General features: G+C 31.0%; 1 protein-coding gene across 4 annotated transcripts in view; it reads left to right on the top strand.

Annotated features, from left to right (window-relative positions):
• tbc1d22a (TBC1 domain family, member 22a) overlaps positions 1 to 21,231 on the top strand; it is a 274,142-nt gene that overhangs the window by 27,262 nt on the left and 225,649 nt on the right. For all 4 annotated transcript variants that reach the window (XR_015481894.2, XM_087246433.2, XM_087246434.2 and 1 more), the window contains 1 exon segment: positions 1,450 to 1,629. Coding sequence is in view for 3 of the 4 variants with exons in the window: in XM_087246433.2 (XP_087102559.2) it covers positions 1,450 to 1,629 (180 nt within the window). In the remaining variant the exon portion in view is untranslated.

Below are 21,231 nucleotides of genomic sequence, written 5' to 3'. Positions count from 1 at the left end.
CTCCAAGATCATGAAAGCCATACACAAAATAAATAACTTTTTTTTTTTATCTAAAATGAGTTGTAGTTCATATATTTATATAGTATAATAGAGCATGAACAATTTTACACTTTGAATTTCTACTGGAAATAAAACACCATCCAGGGACCTTTGGCATGCTCATACTTTTTAACATATATTGGGACACACTAATTCTATTTTCAAATTTTTAGTTGGATGATATGTGAATTGGGACACAGCAAAAGTGTTTCTAACCAAGTCCTCCTGTTACTATTTAAAATGATTGTAAAGAAGATTGGGGTCATGTCAATCTTTTGATTGACGCAAACTAGAAATGCCACGTTTTAAACGTAATTACGGCTTAAGGGCCGATTACACCGAATGCTTTAAAAATGTGAGGTGCACTGCACTCCCTTTTTGTTGACTAGAAAAAAAAGGAGCATGGTGTGCTTTTTATGTCGCTAGGCAATGACTGGATCAGCTGGGCATTGTTTGAGAGTGTTGCTGTTATGAATATAATTTTAATAATTAATTTTATAATATTCATTATTTGTTAAGTCATACAGCTCTGGATAACCTAAAACAGCAACCAATAGTCTCTTCTCCGTTTTCAAAAGTCTTCAAAGAGTGACTGCTCAGAGTTGACTTATTTGAACTGAGAGCAAACGGCGTGCTGGGTCAAAAACGCGAGGTGCAGCAGGCGGTTAAAACGTGAGGTGCGCAAGGCACATAAGCAGCATGCAAAACGCTTGCAGCCGTTAGGAAACCATTCAAAAAAGCCACCTCTCAACGCATAAAGCGCGTTCTTTGTGATCGGCAACTTAAGCAACAACAATAAAGGGGCTGTTCAGTTCTGATTTTGTTGTTGATTTGAAGTATTTAAATTATTTGTGAGTTCAACCAGCAGTTTCTGATGTTTCACGATTCCACTGTTCATTTAGATAGAACTTTGGTCTTGGATTTACTGCCTGAAAGCATTGCAAATATGTCCGCAGAGTGAACAGATTCCTTGGGATGGGCTTTTGTTGCTAATAGCCTAGTTAGTGCATTGACACAGCACTGAGGTGCTAACTTGCTAGTAACTTTGTTTTTAATAGCCTAGTGGTTAGTGCACTGACACAGCACCGAGATGCTCACTTGCTAGTAACTTTGATTTTAATAGCCTAGTGGTTAGTGCACTGACACAGCACCGAGGTGCTCACTTGCTAGTAACTTTGTTTTTAATAGCCTAGTGGTTAGTGCACTGGCACAGCACCGAGGTGCTCACAGCAGCCCGAGTTCGATTCCCAGCTTTAGGTCCTTAGATCCTTCCTTTTCTGTAAATCTCCTTTGTCCTTTCACAATAAAGGTGAAAATCACTCAAAAAAAAAAAAGAATTGTAAAAAAGGAAAGGAACTTTGTTTGTATATTCTCATTAATACAGTGTTTTCTTTTCTGTTTGTTGGTCAGAAGTGGGTATTAAACAGGCAGCACTACACAGACAGCAGTCACTCCCGCACAGACCTGTGATTCCACTAGTGGCCCGAATGGCGGATCAGAACACATCTGGAACTCCAGCCATGACCGAGAGAGAAGCATCAAGACTTGACAAATTTAGACAGGTCCTGGCTGGGCCTAATACTGATCTAGGTAAGATGCTGTTCTGTATTCTTTTAACTTGATTTTTAATTGTCTAGAGGAGGCCATCATTTTTTCATGGTTTATTTTGTGTGTTTAACTGTAGTTTTTCTTTGCTAATTAGCAAGTTTTTAAAAATAAGATGAAATAAGATGAGTTTAGAAAACAGAGGACTTTTCTAAGCAAAAAGCTTGTTGTGTTTATAAGTAGCTCGCCCTGACATGCATTTCATCCAGTCAGGAAACTGTCCAGTCACGGGCAGTTTTCCTGCCTATTCCAATTCAGATTTAGTTGTAAGTATTATTTTACTTCTTTTTTCTTTTTTTATTTAGAAACATACAAACATAATTTCAATATAAAAAATAACCCCAAAAACTTCATAATCAGCAAGTTCTGATGCATTAAATGTGTATACAACTATATTTTTGTGCTGACAACTACATTATAGTATTATACCTGATTCAAATTGTGAAAAATACAATTAAAAAGACATTGATTTTATTCCTTTTAAAAATTAAAGTTATATCAAAATCCAGGGGCATTTAGCAGTCTAGATCTGTGTTCGTTTAAAATTTTATCCATTTTCAATATGGTGTATAATGAGTTACCAGTGGATTCAATGGCCGTGACATGAGTTGATCTTGGCAACTTTTAATTTTTAAAACTAGCTCGCATATGAAATTAGGTTGGAGACCCTTGCTTTAGAGGGTTATCAGTTATTGTTAAAAAATATTTATAAAAATCAATGGCCCTACGTGGAAAACAAGAAAGAAATTAGTTTTTACTTCCTGAACATGGCTGCACTAACACACTCTATCAGACACCAGTACTAAATTTGGTAGTGCCGTAGATAATAATTTTACAAGTTTGTATAAGGTAATAGGGATTGTACAAGTTTTTTCTCTTAGGAATGGAAATTTGTCAGTAGCTTGGGCTAAAGAGTGCAAATTGGGATTCAAATGTAGATTTACTTTCATTAACAAAAGAACAAAAGTGCCATCTGTCAAATTATAATAATAGACTCCTTTTTTGGCCTGCATTTATTGATCATAGTAACTACAAACAATGTTCTCACTACCACAGGACAAAAAGGTAGCCAAACTTTGTCTTCATTACATTAATATGACAACAAATAGTTAATATTTCATCATTAATCAATATAATTATAAATATCAAGCCATACCAACTTGAAAAGAACAAAACCAACTTGAAAAGGACACATTTGTAATTCTCTTATTTTTTTTATTCGATACTGAGTAATATTATAACAAATTTTTAAAGATATTTTTGTTATATTATATTATATTATATTATATTATATTATATTATATTATATTATATTATATTATACCAGCAATTTTCCAGAATTTTCTTTCCCGTTTGTTTACCTTCAAGCTCTGCTTCAGTTGATTGACGTGTGTGCACGTGAAGCAGATGGTGAGCTCCAGTGCACACACTTATAATGTACATCTCAACATGTGAAAGTGTTTTTCCACATGTTTTCAACAAAGTTGTTCACAGTACTTATCCATCGACAGAATTTTTAATGTAGTCAAATGTGTAAACATTTAGCTGCAATTCGCACTTCTGCCTTTGGATGTCTCTGGGACAAAGCAGCTGCATGAATGCTAAAGCTTTAAATAAACAAATCAGCAAAAGCCTGTCCACCTCTATGTTCACAAATACAAGCGCTGCCGTTTAAAGGTCATTTCTGGCTAATGATGTCAGAGTTTACCTGTATTGTAGAGTGAACGTGTGAATGGTCTTTTCTGGAAGAAATTACGGAACGTTCTTGCCTGTGTGAACAGCACTTATTGAATTCACCGGTCAAGTCGTTCTGGTAATTTTCGGGATATTTACCAGTATTGCTGTGTGAAAGGGATATATATAAATAGCTTTTGAGGATTGTTTTGGTCTACTTTATTTATATATATATATACACAAAGGTATTTGTTTTTATTTCTGACTATGTTATAAATTGATTTGATGATCTGAAACATTAAAATGTTACAAACATGCAAAAAAAAATATTAATCATTTAAATCATTAAATATATATTATATAATTCAAATTTCACTGGAGGGGTGATACTGCAGTTTTGCCTTCAACGTTATATTGTGTAGTAAATAAAAGTAAATTAAACTTTAACGTCTGTAATCATTATAGGCCTACTCTATAAAGCTCTTGTATGATTGCTCGGCTACATCTCAGGGGTTTCAGCCGTTCACATCCATGAAATCAGGATGGTGGAGATGCTGACAGGTCTCTGGATGTTGGAGTGTCAGTTCTGGTTTCATTTGACTGACTCTCAGGGCGTCCCTGAATCACTTTGGCTTCTGTTGCCGTTATTAGACATCTGGAATTATGAGTCAGACATGTGGCAGCAGAATGAAAAATGAATGAAATCTATAATTAAGCTGGGATCTCCAACATGATAATTAATTCCCATCCATTCACTGTTCTAATGACTGCCCCCTATTGGTAGTTGCTCATTGCACATAGACTTCATGAAATTACACTAAACAGATTTTTTGTTGTACAATCTGTGAAATTCTTGCTTTCGGGGACAGTAAGTATGGGGGGACCATTTTTAATAGGCTTATTTTACTAGACATACTGTAACATTTTCAACTCCAAACTTTTATTACATTTTTTATTTTATTTTATTTAATTCATTTTATTTTATTTAAATAATTTAATATATTTTTTAATTTATTTATACATATTTATTTTTCCTTTTTATTCTTTTAATTAATTTTATTTTATTCATTTTAATTTAATTTTATTTTATATTATTTTATTCATTTATATTTTATTGTATTTTATTTATTTATTTATTTATTTTTATTTAATTTATTTATTTTTTAATTCATTTTTATTTTTATTTTATACATTTTTGTTCTTTTATTTATGTTTTTTCCTTTATTATTAATTTTTTGTTTTAATTCTTATTTTTGGTATTTTATTTCATTCATAATTTATTTTAAGATTTAGTTTTTTTTATACATTTAGACATTTGTTATATTTATTCTTTTATTTTATTACATTTTTTATTTTATTCATTTTAACTTAAATTTTTTTTTTATTTTGTTTTCATTTTTATCAATTTTTATTTTTTAAAAAAATATATTTTTTTATTTTATATGTTTTTTACCTGAAATAGAGCTTTATACAAACTGTGTGTTTACAAACTTTACAGTCTTTCGTTACTTCTTACTATACATATTTCAGCAGGAATTTCAAGTAATTGAACAAAAAGTATGTATGTAAATTTATGTACTTTTTAAGGTGTAAAGAAATAATAAAAAATAACTTTTTTTTTTGCCTTCAAAATCCTTTCAATCTTTGTAGTTTTTCGATTTCAATATTTTCAGCCTGCTGTGTCCAAACTTCTAAAAGATATAATATTAGAACATTTTATTAAATTGTCTTTGAATACAAGTAAAACAGTACATAGACATTTACGTAATTTGTTATGTCTGATGCACAATAATGAGCAAAAGACTCATTTATGAAGTGTCATCATAATTAGTATATAATAATGAGTACCTGACAAATGTGTTTTTTACAAGACATGCAATCAGGTGGTCAGAGCGAGTGAGGCTGCTACAATCATATGGAGCAATTACTATCTGATGCTGTCTGCTGTTTCCATGGCTACGCATCACCTCTTTTGAACCTTCTACCATTTCTCTCTACCATTCTATCTGAATGTCTTAGATGGGGGAGCTGGGGGGCTCTTATTGTCTTTATGGATAATATTCTTCTCTTTTATTTCAAATTCACTTTATTTAGTAGTATTTGGGGTGTAACTTATAGGAATTTAGGGATATTGGTATTATTCATTGACATGCTTTCCAGTGCTGTGAAATAAATAATTGTAACAAACAAAAAGAGTCATAAGTAATGTAAAAGTAGAGAAATATTTTTATTTAAAGTATTAAAGAAAATGATTTCTGTGAGAAATTCTATTTTTGTGCGTCTGTTTCCACTCATTGGTTTTTAATATTATATTGAAATTGGCAATACAATGCAATATATATATATATATATATATATATATATATATATATATATATATATATATATATATATATATATATATATATATATATATATATATATTTTTTTTTTTTTTTTTTTTGGTATTTATTGCAATAACGATATTAGCAACAATATAATTCAGCATCTGTTTCCACTTGATTAACCAAGCAAAAATAAAAAAAAAGGAAAACAAACACACAGAAACAAATAAGTCAATACTTTTTGGCCTCATTGTGATGAATTACAAATTATGTGAAAGGCTGTTTAATAATGTTTTCTTGCAAAAATTTCATGTGTTTTTAATAAGCAGATTGTGGATTTAGACTTAAATGTATAGCGATTTATTTATTTATTTAATTTTTATTTATTTATTGTGATAATGATATCAGTGACAATATAATTCAGCGTCATTTTCCATGCAAGTCTGCTTATGGCAATCGAGCAAAAAATAAAAATGAAACTAACACAAATAGCCACATAACGATACATTTTTCAGCAACATTACAATAAATGACAATGTTTGAGACGCTGTTTAATACCTTGTCCTTGCAAAATTTTGTGGGTGAATGACGTTTGTTACAATGAATGACAAAATGTGTGACATGCTGTTTGATATCTTTTCCTCTCAGCAATGTCATGGATTTTCAATAAGTAGATTGTCGATGCGGACTTATAAGAATATATTGTGACATTTTTTTTGGTGTTTATTGCGATAACGATATTAGTAACGGTGTTATTCAGCGTTTCTATTCAAAGTTGCTCATATCAATGAAACTAAAAATAATAAAGGAAAACAAGCAAATAAATTCGTAATAATTTTTTCTTGCTGCATTAAGATAAATGACAACGTTTGAGATGCTGTCGGATATCTTTTCCTCGCAGCAATGTCATGGATTTTAAAAAGGCAGATCGTCAATGTGGACTTAAAAATATATTGCGATTATTATTTATTTTTTGGTATTTATTGCAATAGTGATATTAGTGGCGGTGTAATTCAGCGTCTGTTTCCATTCGAAACACTGCGCTATCCGCATTTCCTCAGGAGATCCATGTAATTTCAGGTGTTTCATTTTTTAATTTGTCGACTTTAACTGCAGTTTGGCACTTTCACTTTCATTCATGAACATGAACTGCTGGAAGAGTTATGTTTTAATAAAAGTTCATACTACATGCTGAATGTAAGAAAAAAATCTTAGCATTTCACGACTCTGGTTACTGTGGTCTGCACTGATTGGGTTGGTGCAAAGAGTTTCAAACAGGGTTTGGGACTTGTCCCAAAACGCTGCAAAAAGTCCTACATGACAGTAATAATTTGATTAGGGTGTTTACATGTCTGTAATGCACTTCAATAATGCGACTAAAATCGTCATACTCCACACGTCTCAATTTGATTTCTTTTTAGTTCGATTATGACCTTAATCTGATTAAAAAAGGTCAAAAATCACTGTTTACATGGTTAACTCTTAATCAGAGTATTGTCTTAATCGCATTAAAATTGAATTATTGGTTTACATGTAAAAGTACTTACTGTCATAGGTTTTTAATAGGCAGATCGTCAATGTGGACTTAATACTATATTGCGATTTATTTTTTGGTATTTATTGCAATAGTGATATTAGTGGCAATATAATTCAGCATCTGTTTCCATTTGAAACAGCTCATGGCAATCAAGTTAAAAATAATAAAGGAAAATAACAGTACTTTTTTTGTCTTGCCGCAAAATGATAAATGACAAACTGTGAAATGCTGTTTTATATATTTTCCTCACAACAATGTCAGGGGTTTTTAATAGGTAGATTGTCGATGCGGACTTAAATATAATATGATATATTTTGCCATTTATTGCACTAGCGATATTAGTGGCGGTATAATTCAGCGTCTGCTTTTATTTGAAACTGCTCATGTCTGTCAAGCGGAAATAAAAGGGAAACAAACACAAGTAAATACATAATACAATACTTTTTTCTTTGCACATTTCGATGAATGACAAATTGTGGGAGATGCTGTTGGATACGTTTTCCCCGCAGCAATATCATAAGTTTTTAATAGGCAGATTGCCGATGCAGCATTAAAAAAAAAAGTATAGGCATATTGAGGATGTGGACTTGAAAATATATCACAATATTTTTTATATTTATTGCGATAATTGTGGCAGTATTATTCAGCATCTGTTTCCAATCAAAACGGCTTATGTCAATTAAACAAAAAAATAATAAAGAAAAACAAACAGAACTACATTGAGAAAATTTCATGCATGAATGAGGCGAGTAAACAAATATTCAAGCGTGTAATTACCCATGAATATCTTGTTTTACTTGCGCCATGTGCATATTAAATCATTGCATCAACTGCATTTTGTCATTATAAATATGCTAAGTCTGTTTATTAATTATTATTATTATTATTATTATTTGGGTAAAATATTTACCAATATATTCAAACCGATAAGAAGCCAGACAGAATCTGTTTACAATTGTTTAACTATTTCTATGCAGAGTATTGTAAAAAACATTGTGGATATATTTGATTTTGGGAGTCTAGTAACTGAACATAAAATTAAAAAAAAAATCTTTTAACATTTACAATGCAAATCCAATGGGATAACCTTTTGATAAACAAAGCACGTTTCTTATATAATACATCTACTCAAAGGCTGAAAATTTTACTTTACAAACTGTGTAGTAAATAAATCATATACAAGTATTAGTTAATAACATACTGAAATTTATATAAAAAATAATAAATATATATTTACACACATTTACATAAATATATAGGCTCAATGATGGGCTAAACAATCTTTGGAAATTTCGTTCACAGATTCCGTACGGACCTAGATATCTATCCCTTGTTTTTAATGTGGTAATATATAGTAGAGTAGTTTCATTTTTGCTTTATTTGATTGTAGAATCAGTAGCTGTACTATTGTTGAAGCTTTATATGCGGTTTTCCTCTCATTTGTTTCTCATTTCATTTCTGTATTGGTAAATAAATAAGCCCTGCGCTTCGCCTGTGACTTATGCAAATGCTAAAATAAACCTTTAATTGAAAACGAACTTATTAAACTTGTTTTGGCAAGTTTGTGTTTTGCTGTTTGCACATCATTAAGCAGTATTCTAATGCACTTCCCATTTTTGCAGTGTGACATGTTTGTTCTTTAACCAGTTACTTTAACCTTCTTAGAAAAATATGAAATAATCTAAATAGCTCCTAAAAATACTGTAACTCATTATTTTGCACATCCTTTTTCCATTATAGCATCATTATGTACATATAGACATAATAATGCTTTATTATATTGTTTCAAAATAACACAGTGTTTCAGTTGAACCACACAAGCTACTAGCATAATGATGATACTGAAATATTGTTTAGGGATACACTAAGGTTTAGCTGTTTTGGATTTGCTATTTTATATTAAGAGGTTTGATTGGCATTTGCTCCAAGGACATTTGCAAAATAAAAAATAAAAAATACAAATGACATTTGTTTTATGTATTTATTGAAAATAGTACTACAACTGATAATAATAATAATAATAGTAATAATAATAATAATAATAATAATAATAATAATAATAATAATAATAATAATAATAATAAATACAATTAAAAATATTTAAAATATGTGAAAAAAATAAATAATAAATTAATTAATAAAAATATAAATAAAACGCATACATATATACATGAATGAATAAAATAAATAAAAAATATATAAAACAAATAAATACAATACATAAACAAATACAAATATCTATATAATGATAATAAATATTTATTTTATGTATTTATTGATAATAATAATAATAATAATAATAATAATAATAATAATAATAATAATAAATAAATAAATACAATGAAAAATATTTTCAATTTGCAAAAAGAATAAATAATAAATAAATAATGAAATAAATAAAAATATAAACAAAATACATGAATGAATGAATGAATGAATGAATGAAATAAACACATAGATTAATAATTAAATAAATACAATATGTAAACAAATAAAAAGTATGTATATAATGATACTTAATACTTGAAATAAATGTTTTAAATATAAATAAATAAAATATTTAAAATAAGTATAAAATAAATTAAGTAATTGTGTAAAAATGCACAACTAAATAAATAATATGTTGAAAAAACTACAAAAAGCAATAAAATATTTTAAACATAAATACTTTAAAAATTAAAAAGATATAGAATTAAATGAATAAATGATGTTCACATACTTTAAAAATATTATATAAATTTATATATATATATATAAATAAATACTTAAGGGAACCATAGTGTTCGCTGACAGCATTGTTTCACCATGGAGATGTAAAAAAAGAGAAATTGAGAGTATTACTTACACCAAGGTCTCTGTTTAAGCAGTCTACAACTGAACAAGGTCACCTGAATCTGCTGTGGCGTCTGGAGTCATGAAGTACTCCAGACAGTTGTTCAGATAACCTTGGTGAACACTCATATGTTCCCAGGCAGCACTCGAGTTGCAATTAACTGTGGTTAACCAAACCCCTTAAGTGAAAGAAACATTATTTTGTTCCCCCTTCTGAGTCTTACTTATTCATCTGAATATTTAAAGTTGCCATTTGATGTTCTACATTGAATTTCAATCAGATTTTTGAGTAAGCTGGGCTTCTTTCTTATTGTCAGACTTGCCAGGTGCCTTGGAGATATTAAATCAGTTATAAAGTAATTGTATCACTGGTGCCCACTAGCATATTGGATTTAAATGGATAAAGTAGTAGTTCTCCATTAGATTTCCTGCAACCTAACCAAAGAATTAACAATTTACCTAATTTTTTTCCCCTTTTTTTCTGAGATTAAAAATGACTGATTTTGTGGTGGTAATTCACAGAAATATACATGTATATAGAGTTGAAGTCAGAATTAATTATCCTCCTTAATTTTTTTTTTTTTTTTTTTTTTATATTTCCCAAATTATGTTTAACGGAACAAGGACATTTTCACAGTATGTCTGATAATATTTTGTCTTCAGAAGAAAGTCTTATTTGTTTTATTTTGGCTAGAATAAAAGCAGTTTTACATTTTTAAAAAACATTTTAAGGTCAATATTATTAGCCCCTTTAAGCTATATACTTTTTCAGTAGTCTACAGAATAAACCATCATTACACAATAGCTTGACTAGTTACTTTAACCTGCCTAGTTAAACTAATTAACCTAGTTACGCCTTTGATTGTCACTTTAAGCTCAGTACTGAGCTCAGCTCAGTACCTTATACTCACTTTGTTACAGTAGTTTACTTTAATTCAACCACATCTACAGTACTTTAGTTCTTAGAAATCAAAAACTTGTTATTCAGACACAGCGAAATCTGCACCAAAGCCAAAGTTTGCAGGTTTTTACAAACTTTATTCCTTTCTGTCCGGAAATGTGTCATCTGGCTTCGGGTGTACCTGCCTCATGACGCAATTCATATGAAAGAGAAAGAAGAATTTATAATGCAATCAATGAAATCCAGCAGTGCAGTTATTCTAAGACCCCAGAGAAAGTGTCTACTGTACACTCCCCAGGCTCCTGAACTACATATCATCATCTTCATGCAGCCTGCGCTAATACAGTGAAGTATCTCTTTACAAGAGCTGCATTACTTTATGCTTTTGCTCCACGTGCTGCAGTGCCCTTTATATGACTTAGTGGTGCCAGTCATGAATCTACATTACGAGATTTAGTGCTAAACTAAACTTTTACAGCTTAGAATAAAGACATTTCATGGTTATGAGTGTGCCATTGTTTTAAGACTGTACGTGTGTACAGCTATGGAAAACATGAGGAGAAAAATTCAGTTTCTCTGGATTCATTAGGTATGGATTTGAGTATAATACTAAATATATTATATTATAAATTATTATTATAATTTTTTTTTCTACAACATTTTTTCACAGAACATTATAAAAGAACAACATTTGTGTTGTGTGTGATTTAAAATTCAAAGTTACTCTGACAAATGTTGGTTAATTTTTTCTTCTCAAGCTAAAACATTGCTGTTTTGTTGTCTTAAAATGCATCTAAACACATCTGTAAATATGGAACGTTTTGGTTATTTAGCTAAAATAATGCTTTAAATGACAACCTTTTTAATTCAAATTGGATCAAATTGTCCTAAAAAGAAAATCATAAGACGAAATTAGAAACCAAATTTTCAAGCAGACTCAAATAAATAAATAAACAAACAAATAAATGGATGGTTGAATGAATAAATAAATAGATAAATAAATAAATAAATAAATAAATAAATAAATAAATAAATTGATATATGGATGGATGGTTGATTGATTAAATAAATATATGGATGGATAGTTAAGCGGCTGCATGGTGACACAGTGGGTAGCATGGTCACCTCACAGCAAGAAGGTTCTGATTCGAGCCTTGGCTGCCGAGTTTGCATGTTCTCCCTGTGTTCGCGTGGGTTTTCTTCCGGGTGCTCCGGAAGTCGAAAAAACATGTGAATGAGTTTGTATGGATGTTTCCGAGTGATGGATTGCAACTCGAAGGGCATCCGCTGCGTAAAACTTATGCGTGCGACCCCAGATTAGTAAAGGGACTAAGCTGAAAATAAAATAAATGCATGGTGAAATGAATGGATGAATGAATGAATGTATGAATGAATAAATGAATACATGAATAAATAAATAAATAAATAAATTGATAAATTGGTAAATTGATAAATTAATAAATTAATAAATAAATTGAAAAATGGATGGATTGTTGAATGATTAAATAAATATATGGATGTATTGTTAAGCGGTTACATGGTGACACAGTGGGTAGCATGTTCACCTCACAGCAAGTTGGTGGCTGGTTCGAGTCTTGGCTGCTGAGCTTGCATGTTTTCCCCATGTTCGCGTGGATTTCCTTCGGGTGCTCCTGTTTCCTCCAGTCGAAAAAACATGTGGTACAGGTGAATTGGGTAAGCTAAATTGTCTGTTGTGTATGTGTGTGAACGAGTGTGTAAGGATGTTTCCCAGTGACGGGTTGCAGCTGGAAGGTCATCCGCTGCGTAAAACATATGCATGCAGCCCCAGATTAATAAAGGGACTAAGCTGAAAAGAAAAAGAATTGATGGTTGAATGAATAAATGAATGAGTAAATATATATAACTAAATACATAAATACACAAACAAACAAACAAACAAACAAACAAGTAAATAAATAAGTATGTGAATGGATGGTTGAATGAATAAGTGAATAAATAAACGGATGGGTAGATAGATAGATAGATAGATAGATAGATAGATAGATAGATAGATAGATAGATAGATAGATAGATAGATAGATAGATAGATAGATAGATAGATAGATAGATAGATAGATAGATAGATAGATAGATAGATAGATAGATAGATTTAACGTATATTTTGTATATGCAAAATATATTGTGCATATATTCTTCTTTTTTGGTGGTAGAATATGTTATATGCTAATTACTGCAGTTTTCAAATGTCAAGTGAAAACTGCGTTCTGACCCACAAATTTTACATTTTACTCTTAATGTTAAGCACTGTGTATGACTGACAGCTCTCATGTTCCCAGGAGAATGGAGTGTGTCATTCATTTCTCTGCCTCAGTCTGTCCGTCTTTCTTTCTTTTTTTTTTTTTTTTTTAAATAAACTCTCACATGATGAGCCATTGAAAGCCTTTATGAAGTGACTATCCATTCGGGCTAGCTGTAGCATTTTTTTTTTTTAAGAATTATAGAGCACATACTGCCAGCGTTCGTCTATTCAGGGTACCGCGTTCAATGTGTGAAGCACACAATAGACCACTAGACAACACAAAGATGTACAGGCTTTGAAAAAAGCCATTGTAATCTATAGGAGACTTGCCGGTTTTCGTAAAAGAACACATAATAGGCTGCATGAGTGTAATTCTTTGACTTGTACTGGAGAACTGAGATAGGAGCATTTTTAAAGGAATTATTCATACATATTCTGTCATCGTTTTACTCTGCTACATTGCTCCAAATCTATGACCTTTTCTTTTTTATTTTTTCGTAGGAGGAGGCTCTTTTTATGCACATAAAAAAGTTTTGTGGACTACTTTTGTAATACTTTCACACTGTGTGTTTGCTCTTTTCAGCCTCATTTCCCATTACCTTTTTTTTTTTTGTACAGGCATGTATTTTTCAGAACGTCTCTTTTTGGGTGAAGCTATAGAATAAGCATGTGTCTGAAATAAAGTTGTCATTAGTATTGAGTATCGGAAGTATCAAGTAAGTATAGAGTTTTTAATTTTAAAATGATTAATTTTCTGTTAACATTTAAGTGCATACATTTTCATAACTGGCCATGTAGGTCATCGGTTTACCACTATTCGCAACTGTTCTCCAAGTAAAAACACAGATAAACAGAAACATTTGAAAGCCATGTAGATCAGTCGATCCATCAGCGGATCAGTATATCAGCTCATTGACAGACCAACTGATCAACATGGCTTTTAAACACTCGTGTCCATGATTCTGTGTTTGCACTTAACAATGGTGAAGAGTGGTAAACCAATGACCTTCATGGCCAAATCACTCAATCGTTTCTGTTAAGTGCTTAATTGTTAGTGGGAAATGGACATTTTAAAAATTTCTGTATAGAATTTACAATTTGTAAAATTTCTGTTTTCTTATTTTTAAAATATTTTCAAAATGATGTTTAACAGTGCCAAAAAAAAATTTACTGTATGTTTGCTAATATGTTTTCTTCTTGAAAAGGTCTTATTTGTTTTATTTTGGCAAGATTAAAAGCAGTTTTTAATTTTTTAAACACCATTTTTGGGACAATATTATTAGGCCCTTTAAGCTATATTTTTTCTCGATAGTCTTTAGAGCAAACCATCAATATACAATAACTTGCCTAATTACCGTAACCTGCCTAGTTAACCTAATTCATCTAGTTAAGCCTTTAAATGTCTCTTTAAGCTATATAGAAGTGTCTTGAAAAATATCTAGTAAAATATTATTTACAGTCATCATGGTAAAGATTAAAAAAATTAGTTATTAGAAATGAGTTATTAAAACTATTATGTTTAGAAATGTGTTAAAAATATCTCTAAAATTTGGGAAAAAATAAACAAGCGGTCCAATAATTCAGGGGGGCTAATAATTCTGACTTCAACTGTATATAGTATGCGAAAAACTGTATGTGAGTCAAGTGGTATGTCTGAATTCGTAATGTTAGGAAAACATTATGCTATCTAGCAGTACAGGACAGTACAAGAAAAGTACTTTGGACAAGATTTTCTAGTGCACATTAGGGGTGTATTGAGACATTAAATGCTATGGTTTGGTTCATGGTATTGGACCACTGTATGGTTCAGTTTGTTTAAGAGTGCCAAGTGGGCAGGGCTTCACACTGCTAAAAAAAAAAAAAAAAATAATAATAATAATAATAAAAAACAATTTGAGGAAGGTTTTGACTGAATATTACAAAGTTATACAAAGTTTAACTTAATATTTATCCGTTCACGTGGTGTTGAGTTGATATGAGTAGAAAAGTTCATCTGATTCAACTAAAGAATTGTAGGCAGCAAGATTTTTATTTTTATTTTTTTACAGGGTAATGTTGTGAAAAACTATATTTACTTTTGAAAACGCATCGCTTATTGAGTGGAGTGCGTAGTTTCGCTATGAGCGTATTGCGATTTGTGCTGTCATGGGAATAGGCGTGGAATGATAACCGTTTTCAATGGATACTGTGATTTGGAAAAGTTAAGGTTTTAAAACTGCCCAATTTTTCTGCTATGTCATTCCTAACGTATGTGTAAGATTTTTTATTTAAATTTTATTTTTTATAGGAAAACAGTATCTGTGTTTTTGAAACTAATGAACACAGCAGAAGTCAATGATTCATTGCCATTATTCAGCCTGACATGTTTACTGCTCCAATATATATATATATATATATATAAAAAAAAAAAATAAAGATATTATGTTCAAAGGGGAAAAAAAAGTTTTTGTTTTTTTACCCAGACATTTAGAAATAATATAGTTTAGATCAGTAATCACAATACCGTCAATCCGTGAAAATGTGATAGATTTATTCAAGGTTATCATACCATCTGAATCTTATTGCGGCCCATGCCTAAATGGGAGTGCTGCAACTTTTTACACTCTTAGCATCCAATGGACACTTTACTATTCCATGATGCCACATCATGAATGGACAATTCATGGTGTGACGCAATTGAAATGAGTAGGTCATGTTATAATGTCAAATGGCAGATGCAGTACATTCGAATTCCATTTATACTGTAGTGAAAAATGTCTAATTCATCACATTTAAACAGATTCTTCTAGGGATATATTTATTGCTCTTAAAAAAAAAGTTTTGTTGTCAATCCCATTTGTAAGAGCAACAAATAACAACTTGACTTCTAGTTGATCAGTTGGAAAAGTGGCAGAAGGATTTTTCTGATGAATCATCTGCTGAACTGCTTCCCATTGATCACAAATACTACAGAAGACCTATTGGAACCCACATGGACCCAATATTATCTAGAAATTAGTCAAGTTTGGTAATGGTAATGGTAATGGTAATTTCTTGCGTCCAAGAAATCTGCAGAGCTGATGGTGTATATATATATATATATATATATATATATATATATATATATATATATATATATATATATATATATATATATATATATATATATATATATATATATCGTTCACACACTTCTGAATTATATTGCATGGATAAGGAGTTAAGACTCTTTAGTTATGCCTTCTTACAATGAGCATTTAGTAAAACTACTAAAATGTCGCCAATCTGAATAGTTAAAACCTAAATGCTTGATGCCTAAATGAGGTTTAAAAACGTATGGAAGAGTCTTAAAAAGGTTTCAAGTTTAACTCCATGATTTCTGTATGTACTCTGTTTTCAGACAATGTAATTTAAATACTTATGTATAATTTAATTCATGTAATTAGAATATAAAAATAACTTAAATTATGTAATACGAATATAAAATTAATGACTATATAGAACTAACTCACCCAGCATTCCATATTAAATGATCCTATAATAATAATATACATGTTAGTGTCATATATCGCGAAACTCATTTAGCTGGCAGCCCGTGTGCGTTTTTCCCAAGCAACTGTCTGGGCGATCACAACCTCTTTTAAGGTCACCGTCTCCAGAGGGACAAAGACAGCAACAATGAGCTGATGAAATAGTGAATGCCTAATCCCCCCTTACTTCCCCCCCATTGTGAGATTAATGCCACGTGGAGGAAATATAACAGATAGTTTAATTAAGTGCCAGGGCACAAGATTCATCGACTAATTTCTGCGGCTGACAGCGCAAATGAGGGTTCAAAGGTGCGGGCCGAGGAGACACCCTTGAGTGGCTCTGTGTTTAATGAATTGAGCGCTTTCCCTATAAAGTTCCTGCGTAAAAGCAGCATGCGCATTAAAGCCAGCCTTCAATGTGTCAGGACGGCCCAGCGTCCTCATATACTACACCCGCAGACCTGCCCGGAGAGAACACACACACTCATGCCCTCTGTGCTTACACTTTTGTCCGCGCAGGTATTGCACGAGTGTCACGAAGATCAGCAGAATTGCATTCATTAGGTCGGAAATGGTGATGTATTGCTTAATGAAGATTTTGGAATTACCCGGATTACTGCATGACTGACCCCTAAAATGAGATTCAGAGATGATTCAGCCCTAAAAATGATTATTCTGTCATCATTTACTAACCTTCATGTTTTTTTGTGCTTTTTTCAAGTCTGTTTTGACTTTCAGCTGTAGAAGTGAAAAAGAGTAGTTTTGAAGTATGTTCAGGCTGCTCTTTTTGCTGTAGTGAAAAACAAATGTAAAAGAGAATTATCTTTATTCACTAAAATTTATTTATTTCACCTTATATGATAACTTTTCAGCTGTAAACGTGAAAAAGAGAAGTCTTAAAGCATGTCGTTTTTGCTGTAATCAAATGCAAATAGAAAGTAGAGTTGTCTGTGTTTACCAACCTTCCTGTTTTTGTTTTTTTCAAGCTTGTATGAAGACTTTTCAGATGTAAAAGGGAAAAAGAGTAGTTTTGAAGTATGTTCAGGCTGCTCTATTTGCTGTAGTAAAAAGCTATAGATTTTCAGCTTTGCCTTTTCACAATACTAGATATGACGGTACTCTATGTGTACCTTTTGTGATGTGTTCAATTAAAATATAATTTTGTTAGGTCGATTCGGTTTTCTTTTGTAAAAAAGAAACAAAAAAGTAGTTTTGAAGTATGCTCAGGCTGCTCTGTTTGCTGTAGAGAAAAACTAATGTAAAGTAGAATTGTCTTAAATTACTAAAGTTGCAGATTTTTTTAAGCCTGTATGATGACTTTTCAGCTGTAAATGTGAAAATTAGTAGTTGAGAAGTATGTTCAGGTTGCTCTTTTTAGTGTAGTGAAAAGCAAATGCAGAGTAGAATTGTCTTCATTTCCTAACTTTCCTGTTTTTTAAAGTCTGTATGATGACTTTTCAGCCGTAAAAGTGAAAAAGAGTAGTTTTGAAGGATGTTCAGACTGCTCTTGTAGCTGTAGTTAAAAGTGAATGGAAAATAGAATTGTTTTCATTTACTAACCTTTCTGTTTTTATGTTCTTTCAAGCTTGTATGACGACTTTTCAGCCTAAAACTAAAAATTTCAGGCTGCTGGTTTTTAGTGAAAAGCAAATGTTACGTAGAATTGTCTTCATTTACTTACCTTAAGCCTGTATGATGACTTTTCAGCTGTAAATGTGAAAGTTAGTAGTTGAGAAGTATGTTCAGGTTGCTCTTTTTAGTGTAGTGAAAAGCAAGTGCAGAGTAGATTTGTCCTCATTTACTAACTTTCCTGTTTGTAAAGTCTGTATGATGACTTTTCAGCTGTAAAAGTGAAAGAGAGTAGTTTTGAAGAATGTTCAGGCTGCTCTTGTTGTTGTTGTGAAAAGCAAATGGAAATTAGAATTGTCTTCATTTACTAACCTTCCTGTTTTTTCAAGCTTGTATGATGACCTTTTTGCCGTAAAAGTGAAAGAAAGAGTAGTTTTAAAGTATGTTTAAGCTGTTCTTTTCGTGTAGTGAAAAGCGAAAAGAAAGTATAATTGTTCCTTTTTTTCATTTATTGTATTTATTAAGGTGCTTATTTACTCACTGCATGTTTTGGTCCTTATTTATGTGTTAAGAGTTCAAAATACCCAACAACATACTGTCGGTAAATGTAATTTTGCTATCATGAGTGATGTGCAAATAATCAAGCATATTTATATTTTAATAGTATTTGCATGGGCGGTCATCATAACAACACTGTTATTCATCAGCTTCAGTCTTCATTTTGCCCTGACAAAGAAACTGCACAAGAACCTCCAGGTCTGATATCAGAAAGGTTATTTCTTAAAAAAAAAAAAAATACAAAGATTTTTCCTCAGAAGGCTCGTGTTGTATTCATGGCGCATTTCGTCTATTGTATGATTTTTTTTTTAGCAACCTCTGATTTAAAATTTAGATTTATCTTTGATGTCAAATAAAATGTATGCACATTACACTGCAGCCTGTTGTCAAGGCTCTGAGAAATGACTAATCCACGTTCAGCGCATTATGATCGCTGCCATCAACCCTTGAAATATGCAATACTGATACGGAATGAGAAATATTTGGTATTAAAGTGCTTTTTCACTCTTTTAAGGCTCTGCTGGGACTCTTTGTCCATTTTAAAAGTCCAATTTGCCTCACTGAGATTTATTCACGTTAGCACTCTTGGGTTCGCCAGTGCGTGCTTTTGCAGTGCTTATTGAAAGCACAGTTTGCTCATGGAATTCAAATGCTGCAGAGTCCTGTTTTGCAGGCTATTTGCATTATTAAACATGCTAGATTAGTGCATTGTAAGTGATTGCATGTTAAATATGGTTTAATAGCGGTGAAGTAATCGTGTATTAAAAGCGTATTTTCTTGTTTGAACTTGTTGTTGGTGAAACCATGTATTTGTTATATATACATTTTATGAATGAACCATTTATTTATTTATTTCTCCTTATGAGCAATTGTATTGAATGCAGAACAACTGAACAATTTCCACTAACTTGGCAGCTTTGACTGGGCTAAGGATATGAACAACTGGTTCTCTTTTAGTGGACTTTTAGGGGGGGGAAATGCTATTCAAATACGTTTACATTAGAATAGTTTACTAACTGGTGAATACCGGTTAAAGTAATAATTTATTTGATGAGTGTTTGTAGTCAAGTTGTTTTGAAACTGCAATAATTATTCCACAGTTGTATGTAATTAGCAATTTAATGTAACTTCTTGGGGAAATGTGTGTGTTAGTGTTTATATACAGTAAGTATTTAACATGTCATCATTTTGTTTTCAGAAAACACATATCTAAGGGTACCTTTGACTTGGAATTTTTCCATAATATTGGTACCAACAAAAGAAATGTATACATGAAAACAAAACAGATCTAATTAGTTTACAAATTAAGTTATGCATAATAAAATAAAATGACAGGAAAAAATTATTGAACACATGAAGAAAGGAAGGTGTAGAATGGAAAAGCCCAGACAGCCACTGAAATTGGTCAGTAGTTCTTTTGCAACCCTCTGCCCTTTCTCATTGTAAATTTAATAAAAGCTGCTTCAGTCCAACATCTACATTTTCAGGATGATGAAGATGAAACCAGAGTGGATATTTCAGCAAGACAACAATCCAAAACACAGCCAATGAAACTCTCAAATGCTTTCAGAGAAAGAAAATCAAGTTGCAGAATGGCTTATCTAATACCCTGACTTGAAACCAATAGAAAATGCAATATAAAGATCAGTTTGGATGGATAAAACCCACAGAACCATCAAGATTTTTACACCGCTGAAGTCTGTGAAAAAAAAAAAAAAATTACACCAGAGTAATGCATGTGACTTTATTCTCCACATGAGAGGCGTCTTTAACCTACCATCACCAAAAAGGCTTTTATATAAAGCATTAAATACATTTTAGTAGTTCAGTACTTTCTCCTTGTGTCATTTCATTATCACACACAACAAATTTTCCATATATAAATTTATTTTCATTAGATGAAAAACCCAAAATGGCAACATTGAAACCATTTAAACCACTTAAACCATTGAAAATTTTTGACCACTTCATATAGCCTAATTTTGTTGAAAAAAAAAATATCTATTTTTGTGCCAATTTTCATTTGGTATAATTTGTGTCTTTAATTCATTTTTTGTAGGTCAGTTATCTACAAAAACCCAGAAAAGAATGAATTTTAGGTGAAGTGACATGCAAATAATACTTTTGAATAATAAGGGAATTATGAATTAAATTCAATATAACATGTAAAATATAGCATTTCTGTCAATTTTCTTTATAATTTGAGTTATGAATTACAGTATCGCAATACTACTTGGTATCGTGATATTTCAGCTAGTATCATAAAATGAATGGTATCGCGACAACCCTAATATATATATATATATATATATATATATATATATATATATATATATATATATATATATATATATATACAATATATATACTATATATATATATATATATATATATATATATAT

The sequence above is a fragment of the Danio rerio genome, chromosome 4, assembly GCF_052040795.2.
Source record: "Danio rerio strain M-AB ecotype USA chromosome 4, GRCz13ab, whole genome shotgun sequence".
In the NCBI taxonomy this organism is placed as follows: Eukaryota; Metazoa; Chordata; class Actinopteri; order Cypriniformes; family Danionidae; genus Danio; species Danio rerio.
Note: the sequence above shows the minus strand (reverse complement) of the source record. Positions and strands in the feature narration are given on the sequence as shown.